Source organism: Belonocnema kinseyi, chromosome 7 (assembly GCF_010883055.1).
Source record: "Belonocnema kinseyi isolate 2016_QV_RU_SX_M_011 chromosome 7, B_treatae_v1, whole genome shotgun sequence".
Taxonomy (NCBI): Eukaryota; Metazoa; Arthropoda; class Insecta; order Hymenoptera; family Cynipidae; genus Belonocnema; species Belonocnema kinseyi.
Window position 1 is genome coordinate 63,323,544 of NC_046663.1, and position 23,116 is coordinate 63,346,659.

The following is a 23,116-nucleotide window of genomic DNA, read 5'->3' on the forward strand; positions in this document are numbered from 1 at the left end:
CTCTTTCTCCCATCTAATACTTCTTTTTTGTTTTCTTTGTCGAATATTACTGTTGGGTAGCTATGACAGCGCCATCAATGTTAAACTATTCAGAAGAAATTTGAATTTGAATGAAATAATAACAATAAATCTTATAGTAAATATTACATATTAAACCGTAGTATAAAATTTTTGAATAAAATGAATTGATATTCACTGCTTTTTTCATGAACATTGTTCCAATGACTTCGAAATATATATTCGCATGCTAGATTGCGCTGTTGTTAAGGTCAAAGACAAGCTCATTCTATTGCATGAATTAATCCGATCTAATCAATCCCATCGCCTTCAGTCGACTTGGCATCGGAGGCCCACTGCTGGTCGACGTGAGCTCGCCATCGTGCTTATTCACTATGTAAACGTCTCTGCTTGAGAGAACAACGCACATCCCCTGCAGTTCGATTCTCTGAAGGCCTTAATCCAGGGCATCTCAATACAATGTCGAGTGTAGTAATCTTCAGTTAAAAAGAATTCGCTTTGAACATAAAATAGTTGAATTATTATATTGGGTTTTTTAATTCAGTTCGCATTTAAGCGAAAAAACTAGGTGAATGGGGAAGTCTTTTGAGAGCAAGGTAAACAGTTATGAATACTATGAAAAGAGGTTAAAGAGGTAAATAGGGGAAAAGTGTGAAGTCTATATTTAGATGCTTTAGTGCTAAAATAAAATCACTTATTTTCATTTGTTCAAGCATTTGGAAGCATGCTTATTTAGATGTATATTTTATTCTGTGATTTTAAATTCTGCGTTGACTCCCACCCCCCCTCTCTCTACGCACAAATCGTCACAAAAACGGTTACCCCGAGAGGGTAATCACTTTTGAAATCGTTTAAATCCTGCTGTCTCAAAATCTTTAAAAATGGGAATTATCGATTCAAGATTCCAAATCTCTCAAGAAGCTTTTCCAGATGAGTCGCTGAATCTTGGTTTCTCCGAAATCTTGCAAATTTGAAGCTGACTTTTGTGATTCTGAATGTTTCATTTTTTCAATTTTATAGTGTCTTAAAATTTTTCAAATTAAATTGTTTTTTGCTTGGTTGACAGTGTGAAGAACCAATTATTGAAGAAATGAGGTGATCGCGTGCTTTGGAGATTGGGCATCATATATTTTACATGTTACCACCTTCCCAACAATACTTATACCGCACTGAAAGTTTTATTTTTCTGACACGACTGACAAAATAACTGAGCCTGTGGTTACAGATCGGTGGGTTTTGCTTTACAGGCAATGCACGAAACCGTGTAAACAAGTTACAAAAACGTCGTGTTTTCTCTGTCTCCCTCGGACTTAAGGCGAAACGCAAAAGACATTCGACCGTTGTTTTATCGCTCGCATTTAATCAGGATCGTAGCGTTGCACGCTATTCCAACGACGTCCATTTACATTTTTAATTTATACGTTTCTAGCAGCCCGAGCGACACAAGGCTGAGTGTCAAGTTTTCCCATCAAAACGCGAAGATCCAAAGATAAGTAGAAATTGAATGCCATGAATTTTCATATCGCTGCAATTCAAAGAGTAAATATTTTTATTCACTCGAAACTTTCTTTGCTCTTTGAAATCAAGGACTTTAGAAATTTAGGACGATACGGAAATTTTAAAGAATTTCAAATTTAGGGTGTCAACTCAAATTCAGAAGAAAAAATCCTAGACAATTTCAGGGTTCTTCCAGGTATCTCTAAATTTTTCTAGGTATAATTATATATATATATAGATTATGTCATAGTCTAGTAGGCTGGCCCTCTATGGGGGCAGCCGAAGTGCAATGCCACTTTTTACCAGAAATTGCTGAATTGCGGAACCACCGTGTTTAAAAATGTCTAATGATGCCTTGCATCATTGACCTTAAAAATGATCATTTTCATTCTTATTTTTTGGCTTTAAAAACAAAATTTTGTCAATTTAAAAAATTTTTTTAAATTAAAAAAAATAATTTTATTAACAAATTTCGAACATATGTATTTTATGTATACTATTATAAATAATTTATTAATCAATTACTTCAAATTTAATAAAAGATTTTTTTAAATAATTCTCTTTGCCTAAGATGTAGAAAGTTAGAGCACAAGATCGGATATTTTCCGGACAGACCTCTTATTGTTCAGAATACGTAGGAGAATAAGAATTAATAATAAATTTTTAGTGTTATTAACGCTTTTTGATAGTTTTTTCCATACATTGTCATTAAGCTTTAATTAAAAAATACACAGTTATTTCTAAATTTTTTTTTAATTGTTTAAACATTTGTTTTTCAGATACGTCATGAAGTAGCTTATTTTATAGGCGTTATGAGTTCTTTAATCAATAATAGCATATGAAATAAGTTGTTTAAATAATTCCTCAATTATTTAAATAATATGTGCTTGGTCCAGTTTATAGTTTACCTAAAAAGGCAGGAGAAAAATGTTGTCTTGCCGCAGTCTTACCCTTGAGTACTTATATCTTTTGGAAGAATACTCACAAATGTTTAAACAAACTTAGATCGTTTAAACGATTTTATTTTGATTAAATACTTTTACCGTTTTTCGACAAATTGAAATATTTTTAGTTACTAATTTTTTTTTCTAAGAATATCCTTGAATGCTTAAAGAAATTGAACTTGTTTAAAAAAATTTATTTCATTTTACTGATTTTATATGTTTTTTTCTGTAGAGTAATATGAATTTTTTTCCTTTTTTCCACAGACTTAATTGGTATGAGTTATCTGTTTGTTTTTCAGGAACGTTTGTAATCAATTTTTTAAGCAATTTATATTTGTTTAAACATTCAGAAATGTCCTCAGTCAATAAAGTAGTGTCTGGAAATACTTCAATTTTTCATAAAATGGCAAAACATTCTTTAAACAAAATAAATATGTTTCAACTTCTCGTAACTTGAATTTCAGTCATTTCTTAAGTAATATTCAAGGAATCGTTTCCAGCCTACAACTTTTAATTTTGGTGCCCCTGCTATTTTGTATACAACAGCAGTTTTATTTCGAATTCATCCTGACGATGGACTTTTTACAGATTTTTTTCAAGTTATTTTTTTATTCGATGAGAGGCAAATTCTCAAGTATTTTTTAAGAATTTTAAATGATTTAAACCAGTATAATTTGTTATGCAATTTCGATTTCCCCTATGAATCATAAAAATTCAGTATTTTGTGTAATTTATGACACAAAAAGTGGAATTTCGTATTTTCTGGAATTAATTACACAATTAAAGACTGCTAGGAGGAATTTTTGTGTTAAAAATGTTTTGAAATTGTTTAAACAATTTCCTGTTGTTTACATTTTTTCCATGATAAATCAAGAAGAATTAGACTTTCTTGAACTAATTACACATTTAATAGACTTTCGAAATAATATTTTTTATTTCAAAAGTTAATAAATTGATTATGATTATGAATAATTAAAGATGGAGAAAATTCAATATTTTGTCATTCTTTTTCGCTATTTCGGTCAATATGAAAATATTGTTCTTTTCATAAGTGAAACCTCAATTATTCAAACAATTATTATTTGCCTGAAGAATTTGTTTTATTATATTATAAATAGTTCCTCTTTTCTTGTTGGGTCAATAAGGCAGTTTATTTATGTATTCATAATAGAATGAAAAAATTAGTGAAGCCTATAATAATTATTTAAAAAAATTAATTATAAAATAAACTGTTGAAACAAATTAACAATACCTTACAGAAAAATGTTTTTCTCAATACTCGTAACTGTTTATTAAACTCCAGAATTACTAACTTATCATGATTTACAGGGAGAATACAATTTTTGAAAAAATTGTTTAAACAATATGAAATTAGTTCAAAAATACTTGAAAACTTGTTACTAAATTTTGCCATGAATTTGACATGAAACTGCTATTTTCCGGGCACAATACAAAGGGATTAGATTTAGAATCTCCAATTTAAAGTCTATGCGGAGTGGAAATTATTCTTTGAACATTTCTCAAGTAGTGACTAACACTCAATTTATAAAAATTTAATAAGTAGTTGTTTTTATCGTTTTTTTTCGAAAACGCCCGGGGGCACGTCCTAATTCTAATCTATTTTAAGAAAAAAAACGAAATTTTTCTTCGCGGCCCTCAAAAAATAGTTGGGGGTGGAGAGCCTTGCCTTCAAAAGTGAATAATATTTTTGCAATCCGTTTTTGGACCACCCTACACTGTTAAAAATTTTTGCAATGTTAATATACAGTTACTATACATTTGTATACTAAATCTAAGAACTCGGTCTATGAAATAGTTATTAAGAGGCTGCGTAGTAAATTTAATATACCTGTATATTGATCAATTCTTAGACGAGCCAGGTAATTTCACTTTACACAAATTAAGAATAGTTTTGGCAGTAATGTTTAATTCTAAATAATAAAGCATTCTATTTGTTTCTAGTTGAACATAAATTATACTGGGCTTCAAGCGGATAAGTTCAATTAAGTACATAATTAAGACACCTAACCTAAAAGCAGCAGCACTCACGCAAAAATTCTGACATTGGAAGTGAATTTTGATGAAAACCCCACCCGTACGATGCACTTTGATCATAAATAAGAATTTAGTCGATGAGTTGTAGGTTATTATTTTAGTTTACAATATTTCACAAGATTTGAATACATTGACGAACTTTCGTCTTTTATGCACTCTATTTTACTATGCATGTATATTATTTTGCAAGATAATGGTATATTAAATTTATTACACGTATATGCATATTGCTTCCATTACATTTTTAGTAAAATCGCTATAGAAATTTTTAACAGTGTAGTAGATAATGTAAATTACGCTAAAATTTCGATTTCTATACGTTGGTTTACAACAAATAACAAAAAGAAAAATTCATTTCAAATCAATTAAATTGTCTAAAACTGCACAAAGTTTCGAAAAATGATAATCGGTACAGATTTAACTACACACTTTTGGATTTGAATAGAGTTTGATGATTAAAGCTACACGTCATCGTTAATAAGGCGAAAACATATAACGATTGGCCGCAATATCTAAAAACCAAATGACTAACATCTTTGTAAAAAATTATTTAATATTGTTTAAACTTTTTATAGACTGTATATATAATAGTTTCTCAATTTTTCTTACGAAGAATGAGTGGAAATCATATGAAAAACAGTTTGGTTCCGGCCAATCATTATTCGATATACAGGACAATAACTGTATTTCAATACATTTCAGTGGGCTATCATATAATCATTGGCCTATGCTAATCACTATATCTTCGTGGCCAATCATTGCGTTTTTTGACACTATTGTTCATACCTTTAATTATAAATTGTTTCCTAGCTTTAACGCTGAAATTACTATAGTAATTTGAATCTTCATAAAGTGTATTATCCATCTATGTATTTTAGATTTTCTTTCAAAAAATTCCTGAAGTGACCAATCATTGTACCGATTACCCTAGAAATAAAGATTTTGTAATAATATTCTCAAACATTGTTCAAGTGACTGACAGTAAGTAGTGCTTATTTTGAATGCACCATTAGGTTTCGTGTTTCAAAGTAGCCAACCCTCAAACTTTGTTTTCTCATTTTGGTTCCGGGCCGTTTCTTCTTGGTCGACTAATTCTGTATCATCAGCGAAATTGCTGTAATCGCTCACCGTAGTGCGAGAAGATCATTTGCCACGACAGCCATGACACGAATAATGTGGTCCATTCGATAATTGGCTCGGTAACGAACCTCATACTCGACTGCCTCTACATACACGAATAAATAAACAGCATAGTCTCTCGGTTAAGTACCCGTCCCAGATGTCGTTATGTATTACACTTAAGTTACTATAATAAGAATTCCTAGCAATTTCACTAAATTTCTATACTGCAATACTTTCAAAGAAAGGCTCTATCTACATTTTTTATTGCAAATAGACCTTTTTATATCGTGGGATCCGCAATGAAAAAACGAATTTATCTCCACAAATGGTCATTAAAAATTCTAATTAAGTTCGGAGGTAATTTCGCCGCATTCAAATGAAAAGGTACCATCTCGGAGAAACCGAATGAAAAGGTGCTAACTCGTGGAGATAAATGAGAAGATGCTAATTCGAGTGACGAACTCGCGAAGCTTAAAAATCCCATACTCCAAACTCTCGATTTCAGTCAAATGTCGGGGGTTTGCCATCAAATAGCCTTGGGCTGTTTTCGGGGAGGGGGGGGGCAGAAACGTAAACAGTGAGGGCCGCCTGACTTCCCCTGAGCAACTGCGCGAGCCAACAATTCTAGGAAGGTTGAGAACGGGGTGACTGAAAGCGAGAGTTTGGTGTATTTATATTGGGAACATCAGCGCCCTCAAGTGTTTAGCAACTTTTTATTTGGTCCCTACGAGTTAGCGCCTTTTCGTTTGATCTCTCCGAGATGGAACCTTTTTAATTAAGCTCGCCGATTTAACCCTATTTATTCTATTCAACCAGATCTTTGATAAAGCTGAAGAAAGCCTCTAATTACAAACAGGCAAGTCTGTCTTCACGAATTTCAGCTTTTCGGGGTCAACTATTTTGCGCATTAATCAAACCTATCTATAGTTTTTCATAAAAACAATTAAATTTTGTTTTCCCCAATGCAGTAAAAACTAAGTGTGAATCGAAAATTAATTTCTGGTTACCATATACCTGCAACCAAAATTATTCTTAGTAGTGTGTACGAGTTTCGTACACGAACTACGATCGAGATGGAACACCATATTGAAATTACCTCCAACAAAACTGATCCTAAAGTTTCAAGTATGATTGAATAGAGCAGGTTCGAAATACCCAAAAAGATAGTTTTTTCTCCAAAAACGATCATATACTCCAAAATATAGATCAATATTTCGGATTCGACTTCAAATGTAGATAGAGCTCGGTTGATGTACAAGGCAAAAAAATGATGGATGAATTTTTACTTTTAAACACAACTAGTGCTAACAGACTTCACCCTCTTTCTCTATTCACCCCCTCTCCATCACCCCCCTCAAACGCACTTATTAACTAATTTCTTTTTTCCACGGTTTTGGAGAAACTTCCCCTTTTTCTCGTTTTTTTTCTAATTGCGAACTGATCTAATGGAACCCAATATGAAAATTCAACTATTTTTTCTCAAATGTTTATTCTTTTCGGTTTAAAAGTCGATTATATTTTTGGTTAAGAATTCATCTCTTTTGGTTGAAAACTCCACTATTCCGTTGAAAATTTAATGTTTTGTTGAAAATTGTACTATTTTGTTAAAAAATAATTTTTTTCTTGAAAATTTAACTGTTTTGTTGAACTTTAATCTTTTTGTATAGAAAATACAACATTTTCGTAAAAAAAGTAATATTTTTTGCTTAAAAATGCAACTGTTTGACTACAAATTAATCTGTATTGGTTAAGGATTATACTATTTTTATACTATTTTTTTCGTGGTTGAAAATTTCCCTCTTGCTGAAAATGCAACTGTTTGTTGAAAATTGATCTGTTTTGGTTATGAATTCAACTAAATTGTTTGAAAATAAATTTGTGTTAATTGAGAGTTCCACTAGATGGTTCTAAATTCAACTGTATAATTAACATTTTTTTCGAGCATTTAACTATTCGGTTGAAGATTCATCTTTCTTGGTTAAAATGATTTTTGTTGTTGCAAATTCATCTTTTCGGTTTTAAAAGTCAAGATTTTTCTAAAAAAATCGACTGTTCAGCTTGAAAAGTAAACTTCTTTGTTAAAAATTTAGTTCTTTTGATCAAACATCTTGTTTGATTGAAAATTGATCTTTTTTTAGTAAAAAATTTAAATATTTATTTAAAAACTCATATTTATTTGGGAATTCTTATATTTTGGGATAAAATTATTGTTTTTTTTCTTCAAAATTACCATATTTATGTATAAACCTCAACTATCCGGTGGAAAAGTAACTTTTTTGTTCAAAAATCATATTTTTGGGTTGAAAATTTAACTGTTACGTGGACAATTTATCATTTTTGCTTAAAAATCCAACAGTTTGGTTGGATTTTTTTTCTTGGTAGAAAATTTTATTCTTTAGTTAAAATATAACTATTTGTTGAAAATTGATCTGTTTTGGTTAAGGATTCAACTACATGTTTTGAAAATTCATTTCTGTTGCTTGAGAGTTTACCTTTCTTGTAAATTCAACTGTAGGATGATTTTTTTTAGAATTGAACCATTTGGTTGAAAATGATATTTTTTCTTGAAAATTAATCTTTTCTGTTACAAAAGTCAATTGTGTTTTGCTGAACTTTTGTTTGTAAATTTATCCGTTTTAGTAAAAAATACAACTATTTATTTTAAAATTCTTGCATTTTGTTTCATATATTTTTTTTTTTTATGGAAAATAAATTTTCTTGGTTCAAAGTTCTACTAATTGTGTTCAAAATTTCAATTATTTGTAAAAATTAATATTTTCTCGTTGAAAATTGAACTCCGTTTCTCAAAATTCAACAGTTTATTCGAAAAAGGATATGGTTTTATTGAAGATGCAACTATATGGTTTAAAATTCGTCTTTCTTGGTTTAGAATGATCTTATTTGTTGAAAATTCATCCCTTTTGGTAGAAAACCCTTCTTCAGTTTGAAGGTCATTTTGGGCTCTGGTGTGTTTAAAAATAAATGTTTTAATATTTAAAAACTTTCTAATTATGTAGGATTATATTGGGAAAATTCTGCTTCAATTCAGAAATGCCGTAGGGTAACAGAAGCCCATTAAGATAAACTGTGCCCTGATGCTTTGAATGCACCTGCGAAGGTCCTTTCTCTGATACGCGAGCGCAAGATCTCGCGCGGCAGATAGAGCCTGGTCCCTAAACATTCAGCCATTATATTAAATTGTGTATATTTCCCTTCATAATTACTCGAATTATACGCATTATGCAAATCGGTATGTTAATACGAAGAGCACAGTGCATTCGCGAGGATTACAGCAATTTCGTTTAAGCTCGCGCTAAACGTTATTTCATGCATTTTTTTTATGTCCTCGCCTTCCTTTCGATCCCTGTTATATGCAATTTATTTATTTCGCTTTACTTCTTTCTCTGCCTCCAATTTCATACGCCTATATTTACATAATATTCCCGATCCCCATCAAATTAGATATGCTAAAATATCTTTTTCTTTTAATTTTTTTTTACTATTGAAAAATATGTTTAAAATTGTCTTGACCTATATTCAAAAATCTTTGGAAATACTTTTTGAGTTTGAATTTCTGAACATATAAAGTACTTTTTCCAGGATCCTCCTTATTACCTATTATTATTATTATTATTATTATTATTATTATTTTTTTTTGAAAAGTTGATCAAATATTTTTGGTTTAGAATTCATCTCTTTTAATTGAAAATTTATTGATTTTTTTGAAAATTCACCTTTTTTGGTAGAATAGTAATCTTTTTGCTTGAAATTCGTCTTTTTATTTTGAAAATTGATCTCTTGATAGAAACTTAACGTATTTCAGCTAAAACTGCAACTTTTTGTTTGAAAATGAATTTGTTTTTGTTGAGGATTCAACAATTTTGTTGGAAATTTGTCTTTTTTGGTTAAAATATCAACTATATGTTACATTATTCGTTAAAACTTAATCTTTTTTGGTTGAAAGTTTAACTGCTTTATTGAAAATTCATTGCTTTGGATAGCAATTCCGTCCTTTTGGATTGAAAATTCGTCTTTGGTAGAAAAGTCATTATTTTAGGTTAAAATGTTATTCTTTTTAAATGAAAATTCTACGATTATATTTTTGGTTCAGAATTCGTCTGTTATGGTTGAAAATTTAATCATTTCTTTACGAATTCGACTATTTAGTTTTCTTCAAAAGTCATATTTTTTGGTAGAAACTCTAAATGTTTTGTTGAGAATTAATATTTTTCGGTTTAAAATTGTATTGGAATGGAATGGAAGCTTCTAATGTGTCCCCTAAGGGTTTACATTTTTCTTGCACCTTCTTCTTTATTCCTTTACACAACCCCCACACACTTACTTGGTGGTGGAAGGGGGACCTACAGTTTAAGGTGGGTTCCGAACCATCAAGAGCAACAGCTTTAAGTACTTAGAGAAAACAACCTTTTTCTCTAGAGGTACCAGTCCCACGACTCTCCGGAGATGAACAATTCCCTTGCAAGGCACCGTATGGGCTTTTCTATGGACTAAGAAGCAAACTTTTCAGAACGGTAAAAAGAAGCGAACCCTAGAGAACAACAACAGACTTTTAAATATTTAAAAGTACATTTAAAAAGACATAAACTGACTACAGTAAAATTATGCAACGTAAATGAACAAAAAGGGTCAAAAAGAAGTATTTTCCTTAGAAAACCGTTTTTGAAAACAAATACAAAAGAAAGTAAATTTGTGTAACATAATTGCAATAGGCTCAATAGAAACAGTTATATTACAATTTTAGATAAATCCCAAAAATTAATTTATAAAAAAATCTTTCTCTAACATCTCAATCAAACAATCTTTAGAATTTATTCAACCGCATATCAGATTTAAATATCTGATTAAAACGAAATCAAGGACTAAGGAACTTATCGTTTTGTTGTTTTTGTTCTTAAATCCAATAAAAGATTAAAACTCCTTTTTTTTATTTATTATTCTTAATCTCTCATTCATTGTCTTCAGAATATTGAAGAATATTAAAGAATATTAAAGATTATTTTGATAAGTAATAGAGTAAAATTCATAAATAATTTAAATATAGTATATTTGTTGTTTTGTATATAGTGTTTGCTTTTTATGAGAATTTTCTTAGCATTTTCGAAGAATCTTCCCTGGAAAACAATTATGGCAGGTATCAAGGGAACTGCTTTCATTAATATAAAGTCTTAATGCGAATGAGTCATATATGAAACATCCTTCTGGCAACCATACTTTTGCTGTATACTAGGATGCCATTATATAACTTTTTATAATATTAAAAATGAAATATTTTTAATTGTATGAAGAAATTTTTCTAAAGTCTTGTAAGCGCACAAAATTGTTTGAAAATTCAAATCTTGTTAAAAACTTGTGTTTTTGGTTCGAAAATGTCAGAATTCGGTGGAAATTTTGTTCTTTCTTGAACAAAAATTCTTTCTTAGTTGCCTGTTTTGAGAGTATTTTTGGCTGTTAAGCCCGGAAATTGTAATTCTTGATGGATTGTAATTATTTGTAATGAGGACTAATAGCAAACACTTGTTGCTGTTCTACTAATATAAAGGGTAATTTAAATTTGAAGGGAAGAGAGACTTGCGACGGTACTTTCAATGACGAAGCATCTTCGCACCTCCTACTCACCTGTCAGACTATGATAGATACAAGCGGCATCCTAATATATTTTAATTTGTGTTTTCACCTGAGGAACGCGTGCGTTGATTTCCCTGGCGGCGACTCGAAACTGACGTTTCACATTGATCGAATCGAGAGTCACAGGTTAACAGGAACTTTTGACAGGTCTAGAATATAATGAAGTGGCTGAAATACTCTCGCGGAAGAGGAAACATGACCGTTCTAATTGAAACTCGTATACACGAAAGTTCCTAGCAACTGAAATGATGCAGCCAAATGTTTTGTTCTGTTTCAAATACAACAAATTTAAACTTTTATTCAGGGCTCTAGCAGTTTCTACAAATTAACATTTTACAGAGCGAGAAAGTAGACTGTTAGAAATTTTTGCAGGAATGTTTAGAGGCGCGTCACTGAAGCTTTAAACAAAAACCGTTTACAAATTGTCTTAAACAGGAACAGAATTTTTTAGTGATTTCCAGTTACTGTAACGCCAAGAGAAGTCATTTGACGTAAACAGCGAACTCACCATTAAATTTAAACAAGGATTAGTAATTAATTTACGCAGCTGCTGTTAGTCACTTGCGGTCTTGATGTACCTTTTTAAAAGTTCGTTTACGAGGCAGATCCTCGCAGTATCTTGTAATTATTTTATTGCAAAGATAATTTGCTCTTACTTTAATTGACAAAAGGCATGCACACGGTAAATCTAAAACCATTTTTTAGGTGACGAGTGGAGACTGGGTGTTTGGAATGCTAGGGGGGTGAATAATCTCAAAGTAAAAGAATTGCGAGAAACTTTGTACGTAAGAAAACTAGATATTTTATATGTGCTTAAAACAGAGAAAAAGGGATTTGAAAGTAGATACATACAAAAAGGGGTGTTGAAAGGCGGATTTGAAATATGGTCAGTAGTAGATAGTGAATCACATGGTAGGCAAGAAGTAGGTCTGATTTTGAATGAAAGAGCGAAGCAGCATCTCGGAGATCATTATTTCGTATCTCCCAGACTGCTTAGGGCTATGCTTAGAAAGGGGTATGTTTATTAAAAATACTTGGTTTAGGGATAAAATAATCCACATGTACACGTGGTCTAAAGGAAATAGGCAAAGTATAATTGACTTTGCTGTGGCGGATGAAAGCTTAAGATAATCAGTCAAAGATACAAGGGTCATGAGGGGTTCTGAATGCAACACTGATCATTACCTTCTGATCTCGAAAATTAACTTATGTCGGGGATGGAGAAAAAAGAGAACCAAGAAAACAAAATAGACGCGAATAAAAATTAAGAACCTACAGAAACCGGATATGCAAAAAGATTTCCAGAATAAGATAATTGAAAGCATAGATAAGGCAACCTGGGAGGTGCTTAAAAATAACAAAGATAGAGGACGCATGGACTAAGTTCCGGGATATCATTGTTAGTTGTGCAATCGAATTGTGTAGTACCGCGGTTGTAAGAAGAATGTCTGGTGATGCGTGGTGGGATGATGAAATTCAGGCTGCTCAAAAAGCAAAGAAAGAAGCGTAAAGGAGAACTTTGAACATCACAGGTCTTAACGAAGACGAAAAAATAGACGTATAAATAATTACAGACACACAAAGAGATTACTCAAACGATTAATTAAGCAAAGTAAAAATAAAATTAGAGCAGAAAAAGAGAAGAAAATACAAAACGACTTTGAAGGAAGCAAGATGTTGCTATATAAAAAAATTAAGGGAAATGAAAGTACAGAGTTTGTCAACATGAGAAATAGTTATGGCAAAATGTTAAATGATGCAAACGGGATACTAGACTCTTTTAGAGACTAATTTAGGGGATAATTCGGAGATAAAGCTATAGAACGCCATCACTGCGATGTAGAACACGATTCTTTAGAAAACTCAATTGAGAAAGTCTGTGTTACTGAGATTAGGGATATAATTAAGAGTTTGAAAAATGGTAAGGCTGCCGGGGTAGACTGTATTAACGCTGAAATGCTTAAACACGGTGGCGAGTACTTACGTCGTACCATATAGACTGTACGTCCAAGACGATTGGAAAAAGCGATTATCGTATCAATATACAAAAGCAAGTGAGATAAAAGCGACCGCAATAATTACAGGGGAATTAGCTTATTAATTACCGTAAGTAAAATATACTCAAAAATTATTTGGGTAATAAAAATAACAGAAGAAAATATTTGGGAAGTCCAAATTGGGTTTATGCCAGGAAGGTCATGGTCATGTACAGATCAAATAGTTAGCTTAAGGAAAATCACAGAATAAAGTTTGAAAGTAGAAAAAAAAGTTTTCTGTGCAGTTGTTGACCTAGAAAAAGCTTTTGACAAGATAGATAGAAGTAAACTTTGGGAAGTCCTGAAAGAGCGTAGAATCAATGCATGGCTTATACAAGCTATAAAAACAATATATACGGGTAGAAAAGTGAATATAAGGGTAAATGGGAAATTGAGTGACTGTTTCGATATTATTCAAGGAGTTAGACAAGGATGCGTTATGTCTGCATGGTTATTTATATTATTTATGGACAATTGTTTAAGAATGGCTCTTTTCGACGAAGAGGGTGTGGATCTCGAAACAGTAAGGGTACGTGGGTTAGCGTTCGCAGATGATAAGGTTGTTATGGCAGAGTCTATGGAAGACCTACAAAGAATGCTGAATAAACTAGATGCAAGCATGAAGAGCATGGGCCTTAACATTAACGCAAATAAAACAAAAACTATGGTGTTCAAAGGAAAGAGTGAGAAAACACTATGCAATATTGTATTGAATGATGAGAGAATTGAACAAGTTGATAAGCTCGTATACCTTGCTAGTTTATTTACCAGGGACGGGAAGATAGATGAGGAATTGGATAGACGAATAAACGAAGGTAAGAAGGTTATTGGTAGAACAGGGCCCCTTATCAGAAGTGAAACATCAATTTAAAAATGAAATCCATTAGTTAGGGGCCGTCCATAAACTGGGTTACCAGATTTGGGGGGGCAGCGAGTCACGATAAACACTACGGTTGGTAACAGGGAGGGGGGGCATCATTAACGTTTCGTATATTTTCTGATGATAAATTATGTACAGTTATTTTTTCTGTTTTTAAATAATTTGCCCCTTTTTCCTCGCTTAGATTCGAAGTAAATAAATAAATCACAACGAGAAAAATCAACTACTTATGGTTTAAAAATATACAATTATATTTTTCGTTCGGAAACCATTTCGTTTGGTTGAAAATTCTAGTATTTTGTTGAAAATTTTAGTGGTTGAAAGTGGAAATACTTTGTTAAAAATTCATTTTTTTTCGTTATCTCCATGGTTGAAAATTTAACTATCCCATTTTTAGAAAATTAATCTTTTGGGTTAAAGAATCATCTTTTGGGTTTAACTCTTGTTGAAAATTCATTTTTTTTTTCATCATCATTTTAGTTGAAAATTCATCTCTCTTGTTGAAAATATCACTATTTTCTTGAAAATTCGTTTTTTTTTGTATTTGAGAATTTATTTTGATACTAATAATGTAATTATTCCATTTTTTGTTGAAATTTAATATTTTTTTAAACAAAAAATTGATATTTTCTGGTTGTAAATTCGTGTATCTTGTGAAAATGAGCCTTTGGTCGAAAATTAATCTTGGATGAAAATTCATAATTTTTTATATTTGAACAGATTATTACATATTTGTAAAAAAAATCTTCTTGCTGGAAAATTCACTTTTTTAGTAAAAATTTAACTATTTTCTTAAAAAATCATCTTTTTTGTCAGAAATTCAGGTACTGGGTTGAAAGTTGAACCAGTTTGTAAAAAAATTCATTCTTTTGTTGCAGATTTATCTAGGTTAAAAAATCATCTTTTAGGTTCAACAATCTGCGTGACATATTTTACTGAAAGTAATACATTTCATGTATTTCAAAGTAAAATATTCCAGTAACAGGGGAAATTAAAATTAAAAAAACATTTGTTTGAATTATTTAAAAAATGGTGTGATATATTTCACTGAAAGTACTAAGCAGCATCTTTTAGTCAAAACTGGACCTACGAAACCTTTAAATATTGTTTTTTAATTATTTTAATATGCTGAGTTTTGTATTTCACTAAAATTAATATAGAGCAGGTATTCTAAAGTAAAATAAGTCAATAACCAATTAACATTGACAATTGAAATAAAATAACCATTTGTTTAACAAGAAAAAATAATTAAGTCGTTTTTTGGACCACACTTATAAACATATTCAGTCTTCAGGAATGCTGAGTAAATTATTGTTGCAACGAGGGCAGTTGCAACTTTTGTGTCGTTTACACTTTACAGTACTTGGCGTCGGCTCATCTTAGGGTCGTTGCCGGCCGAGGGGCTACTCATAAGAACTCTTGGAGGAACTCTTGGAAATCTCTGAGCAACCAAGCATTCGCGAGAAATGTTGGAAATCTTTGGCTAAGTGACGACTCAGAATGAGGCGCTGTGGAGAATTCAGGCATAAGCTCCTATGCGTGGAACGAACAGCGGATTGAATCCGAAAGCCGCCGAGTTTAGCCGATTCTGTAGAATCCCGCGTGAGTTCTGATCGCGAGCAGCGTCGGAAAACTTGAAACTCCCGTCAATCTCAAAGAAATCATGGAATTCTATATAAGAATTCAATACAGAGTGCGGCACTCACAATTTAAAGATTTTTGGATTTCGTAGTGAGTAGCGTCTCGTTTTCGGCTTATTTACGGCTCAACTCGATCTCGCCTACAACTCGCCTTCGTTTCGTCTCTGGCGCTTAAAGAAAACTTTACCACGTGTGGAACTACCTACTTTGCGCTACACAATAGTCACAGAATATTTAGGTTAATATTTGTGAATATTTTCAATAATTAGTCCACAAGAATATGTTTAGGTATTTTTTACCACCGAAAAAAAATGTTCTTACAGAAAATCTGATCAAAAAGCTATAATGCTTTTAATTTGCAAAAAAGAAGCTAATCTTGATGGCGATTATGAATCTCAAGATAGCGATTACTGGGCTACCTTTATTAGCCACTTACCTTAGTTTTTTGTCGCAATAATCATGCGAATTATAATAAAAATATAAGTTCATTTTCTCGAAATATCCAGATCCGTGAGATTGTTGGGCGCCTCGGGCACTTATATTCTTAGATTTACAGATACAGCCCGAGCCAGTTACCAGTATTACATATAATATGTTGAGACAGCAAACAGAGAGAGAGAGAGAGAGAGAGTGTGTGTGTGTGTTTGTTTGAGGGACGAAGAGGGGTGATTGCTCGACTCGCGTATCTCAAGATCTATCTGAATAATAACGTGTAGGACAACATGTCAAATTATACAGAACCCTTGACACACAGACGAGCGATTTTATACACTAATACGAATGTAGTTTTGCGTGCACGCGTGCACAAGTGCGTGTTGGGTGTCGCTCGTCGTTCGCTCCCGTGTCGGTATCGGACGACATGTGTTCGCGGTGGCGGCGGCAACAACGTTACACAGTTTTATAATTGCAAGCGATATCACCGGATATACATACGTATTTACATGTGCTCTGATATTCATTAGAGGCTCAATAAAGTCTCGACAAAATCTCCAGATTTCACCTACCTTCATGCTATTCTTCTAAATCCTTCCCATTTTTATGGGAGATACTTTTTGTGGCCATTTTCATGGAAGAGAGCGGCTCAGATGGTAGCGTGGCTCAGATGCTAGTCTGCTTGGAGCATAAGGTTCGAATCCAGCAATTCCGAAGTTAAAGAAAGAATTAAAACAAATTGGAAATTATTTGGAGAATTGTGAAAGGGAGAATTGTGAAATTGCAACGGTTTTTCTCAAAATTGTTATTTTTTTAAAACGACTTCCTAGTCCCGAAAAACTGGGAAAGTTGGAAAAGGCGATGGACCAGTTCTCCAACTTCGGGACGACTAGCCAAGTTAATGAAAGTCATCCCAAATTTCGGGATGACGAGACACTTAGATTTTTTTAAATTTAAGGATTTGGTTCAAAATTAACTTTTTGTTATATGTTCAAATTTCAACTGTTTTGTTAAAAATGTGTCTCTTTTGTTTAAAAATTTAACTATTTGAATGTATTTTTTAAAATAAAAACTTAACTATTTGGTTGAAAAGTCAACTATTCGATTGAAAATGCATTTTTCTTGTTTGAAAATAATTTTCTCCTCGATTAATCTTTTCGAGTTTATAAGAGATCTGCTTTCTAAAAAAATCGATTTTTTAGCTTAAACCTTAATTTATTTGTAGAACATTCATCCTTTAGGATTTAAACTTAAATTTTTTTGGTAGAAAAATTATTTTTAGGGTTTCGTAGCCCTGAGTAGAACGCCTCATAGTTTGAATCGGGTGTCCGTCCATCACCCTTTTTTCCGCCAGGAGAATTGAGGGGAGAAGCTAGAGGAAGTAGGGAAGTAAGCGAAAGAAAGAGAAGTGAGGCTTGGGAAGTAAAGGGAAATTGCGGAGGGGAGGTATGGGATGGATGGGAAAGTACGGGAAGGGAGGGCAGAAAGGGGAGGTGGACTAGGGATTTGAGGGTAAGTGATGAAGGGGAAGTAAAGCAGCGATAAGTAGGGTGAAGGTAAGAAAGTTCAGCTGGAAGTAAAAAGAGGGACATTGGGGGACGTGAGAGGAATTAAGAGGAGAGAAAGCAAGGGTAGCAAGGGAAGAGTATGTTGGGGAAGTGAAGGGAGTGGACATATAGAGAAGTTTGGGAGGGAAAGTATTGGAAGGATGGAGTAGACAGGGGCGGGGAATTAGGGAAATAAGGGTGAATAGGCGAGCGGAAGTAGAGGTAGGATTTCTAGGGAAAAGGTTGAAAGGTGAAGTTGAAGATGAAAGTAAGAATAGGGATAGTGAGTGAAGTGGGGGCTGAGAAGTAAGGGGAAATATTGACAGGGCGAGGGTAGGGGGAGCAAGAGAAAAGAAGTTAGATCAACTAAAGGGTAGTTGGGGGTGGGAGAGTATGGAAAAGACGTAGAAGTTAGGATGGGGATATTATGGAGGGGTGGGTGAGTATGGTTGGGAAAGCAGGGAAAGTGAGGAAATGAAAGGGGGAGTAATATGGATTGTGTGCAAAGGGAGGGGAATTATTATGATTTCAGTTTAATCATGTTTGTTTGAAGATTCGATCATCTGGTTACAAATTCATCTATTTTCCTCAAAATTCGTCTCTTTTATTTAAAAGTTTAACTATTTGGTTGTAAATGAGTCGGTTGTGTAAGCGATTTTTTTAATTGAAAATAAAACTCTTTGCTTAAAAATTTGTCTCTAATGGGTTGAAGTTTGTTTTTTTGTTGAAAATTCATCTTTTCGGGTTTAGAAGTCATCTGCTTTCGTAAACATAAGACTTTCTATCTTGGAAACGCGACTCCTTTGGTGAAATTTTAGGATTGTGAAGCATTTTATTAATTTTATTTAAAATAATTTATTCCACTATTATTTTAGGGATAAGAATTTTTATTATTTTGAACTTTTGCACGCAATTGATGAAAAAATTATTTTTATGTAGATATAAGAATTAAAATTGAAATAGGAAAAATTAGAACCAAGTTTTGAGAAATGGGGTTCTGTGGATGTTTCGTCTCACGTCATACTCATTTCCTCCTCATACTTTCTCCTTTTTTTCCTTCCTTTGAACCTTATTTGCTACCGTACCGGTGACAATAAAATCACAGGTCCCGCTTGATCATGATGGATTACTCGCTTGGTAACGTGCCGCGTGCTAGTATAAGTTGCACAATTACGAGCTACAAATTTGCTGCTTTGACTTTAAGATTTTGCGCGACTTCCTTTCAGCCCTCGTTGCAGGAAGTTTTTTTTCCTAGGAAAATGATATTACACATAACTACCGCAATTAATTTTTAACTACTGCAAACAGAAGTTTAACAGGGCTATTTTCTGATTTTACAAGGTTCTAGGAAAAATAATTTATTATCAGTTTCTCTGAATAAATGGTAGATAATATTTTTTGAAATTAGTTTAAAAAGTTTTCGTCTTGAGTTTTGTAACCTATTAAAACTCCACGCTTTTTCCTCTCCTTTATTCTATCCTATCCATCCAGTTCTATTCTATCTGATAATATCTTGTTATCCTCTTTCCCTACAGGCATACACGACTTTTTTTTCTTTATACGCCGCTCTCAATCAACTTCCCTTAATTCCCCTCACCGTAAATTCCCTTACGTTCACTCTACTACTCCCCTTACCTGTCACCCTTGGTCACACTTATTCACCCTCCCGATTCCTACATCCCTTTCCCTGCTCCTTCGCCCTATATAGGTTCCCATGATTTCTTCCTCTTTCAAACTTTCCCAACGCTACTATGACTTCTCCACACTGCTGATAGCGTCTCCTCGGTTACCCTACTAATGCTCTCTTTTGCCTATTTTCCTTCGCCAGCCCTCACTTCCTTCCCCTACTCATCCACACTACTGTACTAGCCTACCCTCACTTTCCCTCGTTACCCTCCGTGATTTCCATTCATTTCCCCTACTTCCACTCCCTTTAAATCCCCTTACTACCCCTACTTTCCCCTCATTTACCTAATTATTTCATTCTTCCCCTACCCTATTTTCTCCTCACTTGCCCCACCTATCCTCCCCGCATTTCCTCTCACTGCCCCTACTGCCCCTCCCATAATACTCTCACTTCCCGCCCTGAAAAAAAGTTCGATCGACGGACGGACGACCAAGCGAAACCATAAGAATTTTTTCCGGGGGCTAAGATACACTGAAAATTGGAATAAACAACAAAGCCTTTTGTAAAAATCAGGGTGGCCGTAGGTTAGGGAAAATCTGAAGATCAGGAGAAAGTCAGGGAACGTGAGGCAAAAGTGAAGGATTTTTAAAAAAGTCCTGCAAAAGTCAGGGAGTGATTATAAGATGCCCTTTAATAACATGGCCATTTTTACATTTTAATTGGAAACTGTTTTAATCTGTTTATAAAAGGTTCCATGTTCAAAATGTTTAAAGATTAAGATTCTGGCCTTGAGATATTAATGGTATTAAAAAATTACTAAAATGAAGTTTTAACGCCAATAATAATAATATTCTTGTCTTTAATTTATTCACTTTGTAATTACATTTATTTTTTTACCCTTGATCCTTCTGGGCGATTACGCAGGCACACGAAAAAAAGGTCTTATTCACCAGACGAGATAAACATTTCTATATGTTTTTGGGTTCGCTGAATCCGAATGCGGGGTTGATTTGATTCGCTTAGGACGCATTTCGTTCCTAACCTCAAAAAAATGATGAAAGTTTGAACATTCATGGAAACACCCAGAAGGCAAAGCAATTATATTTTTTCAGGGTCGCTGAGTCCAAATTTAAAGGTCATTTGACTCGTCGAGGTCGCATTCCATTCATAACCTTGAAAAAAATGAATTTAAACGACGAAAACTGTCCTTGACACGTGAAAGAAAATTTTCTTTAATTTTTTCCTATGATATCTTATTCTTTTATTCTCGAAGGACCTATGCAAGGAGTTTCAGTGACGTTTCACCACTTTTTGAACAACTTCTCTTTGCAATGTCCAACAGTAATCTGCTAACATATTTACATCCCACCTTCCCTGATACCTATGCTCCATCTCCTTTATGTCTTGAGGGAATCTTTCTCCCTGTTCGTCACTGTAATCTCCCAAATTCATTGGAAAGTAATCTATGTGAAAATTCAAGACTTGCAACCTTAGATTTATTAAACAGCCAAGCTTTACAAAGTTTTTCCCCAGATTAGCTAATATTTTCTTGAAGTTTTCACTTTTATGATTACCGAGAAAGTTTTCCACGACATTTTTTAAACTCGTCCATGCAGCTTTTTCTTTTTTGTTCATAACTTTGATGAAATTTTGATCGTTCAACATTTTGAGGATTTGTGGGCCATCAAAAACACCCTCATGTACTTTTGCGTCTGAAATATTTCATAATTTTTTCCGTAAATATTCGAAACATTTGCCTTCTTTGTTAAGAGCCTTAACAAAGTGCTTCATGAGACCCAATTTAATATGAAGAGGAGGTAGAAGTACTCTGTCTCGATTGACTTATTTTAACTGGATTGGCCTTGCTTAATATTTTGCAAACCTGACTCGAATGAAATTCTCGTTGGCCATTCTTTGTTAGTATAGTAATTCTTTCCATCCCTACTATCCCACAAATACAAAAATCATGGATTTTTTGTAAAATCTGATTGTTACCCTAATACCAAACCAAAAATGTTCAAGTCTCCCCAAATTCTCCAATTAAATTCTGAATTCTTGATCTTTTTAAAAACAAATTCGAGATTTTGGTTCGTTTTAGAAGAATCAATACAAAGTCTCCACTCCTCATCCTTGTAAACACTTGGTTTCAGTTCATCCATTGACCCTTACACATCGTTACAATACACCAGCGATGGGTCGCCTATTTTCGTGAAGTATTTCACAAATTGTACATCTCTATTTCGGAAATGGTCAACTTTAACATCTTTTTCTAGGTAGTTCTTTTTTTTCATAAACGACGTAAGAAGTTCCGCACCATCTTTTGGCAGCTCTAGATCTCTTACCAAGTCATTCAGTTCCTCTTGCGACGTAACTTGGAAAACTTTATCCTTGCCTTTACCTGGGATGTAATCGTCGTCATTTTCGTGATGCTCCGATTCATCGCCATATTCATCGGAATCATGTTCCTCTTCGGATTCAATGTTTTCCCTCCATTCGTCTACTTCATCGGAATAACTTCTTACATCAAAATTTCTCTCATTGCAGCAAGATCTCTCTGGGGTTGCTACTGTTTAGAGATTGGTATAAACAAAGCTTTGTTTATTTTTTCTGTCGAAACCTGTAACTTCATTCATGCAAAAGTAACAATTCTTTTGATGCAGTACTTTTTCCACAACGTATAGGTTTGTTATATTTCATGTCCTTAGAATGTCTGCTTGAATTTCAGCGATGTAACATCTTAGAAAAAGCGGCACATATTTTGTGTAGCATCCATTTTGCGTACGTTATTTTAAGACAAAAACATTCCTGATCAGTTTGTTCAATTTTCGCGGAAATTTTTCTCCGATCTGTTGGTGACTGGTATTTGCTACTAGTGTCTACTAGCCCTAGTGTCTTTGTTGCATGTATGTTTCGAAACAGAAACTGGAAATTTTTTGTTTGAAGGTTGCCATATGTGTTAAGAAAAACCCGCGCGTGTGGGATCCTGGTTCGACTGCGTTACCTCAACAAATCTGAGAACAAATCATTCTACACATCCGCTTTCGGGGCAGTTATCATCGTCACAGTATCTGTCAAGGCAGCAGGATTTTGTGCTACAGATTGATAGCCATGCTCAAAGAATGACTAACAAGTTCTATGTACCGGACGCTGAATACAAACAATTTATGTCGAGAACAGTTTTCAGTGTTTTAATTTTTTTAGGTTATGAATAGAATCTGGATGTTTCCATGCATGTTCCAACTTTCATTATTTTCTTGAGGTTAGAAACGAAATGCGACCTGACTGAGTCAAACCAACCCCGGATTCAGATTCAGCGACCCCAAAAACGTATAGAAATGTTTATATCGTCTAGTGGACAAGAACTTTTTTTCGTGAGCCTCTGTTATATTTTTAGTTAAACATTTTATTATTTGGTTGAAAATTTAAACATTTTATTTTAAAAGTTATCCTTTTTATTGAAAATTCGACTGTTTTGTGAAAAACTCTTCTTTTCGTCTTGAAATTTCAACTATTTCAACAAAGAATTAACTTTTTGTAGAAAATGTATACTTTAGAGAAAAGAATTTAACTAAAATCTTTCTTGGTAAAAAATGTAATTTTCTTTTTTTATTTAATTTTTTTGGTTAAAAAATTCATCTGTTTTAATCAAAGTTTCTTTGTTAAAATAAAATT

General features: G+C 33.1%; 1 protein-coding gene across 2 annotated transcripts in view; it reads left to right on the forward strand.

Annotated features, from left to right (window-relative positions):
- Positions 1 to 23,116, forward strand: part of LOC117177420 (ankyrin repeat domain-containing protein SOWAHB) — a 439,406-nt gene that overhangs the window by 264,572 nt on the left and 151,718 nt on the right. The window contains exon 8 of one of the 2 annotated variants that reach the window (XM_033368091.1): positions 12,280 to 12,285. The exons of the other annotated variant lie outside the window; for it this stretch is intronic. Within the exon in view, the coding sequence (XP_033223982.1) occupies positions 12,280 to 12,285 (6 nt within the window). The remainder of the gene's footprint in view (positions 1 to 12,279; positions 12,286 to 23,116) is intronic. 2 annotated transcript variants of the gene reach the window in all.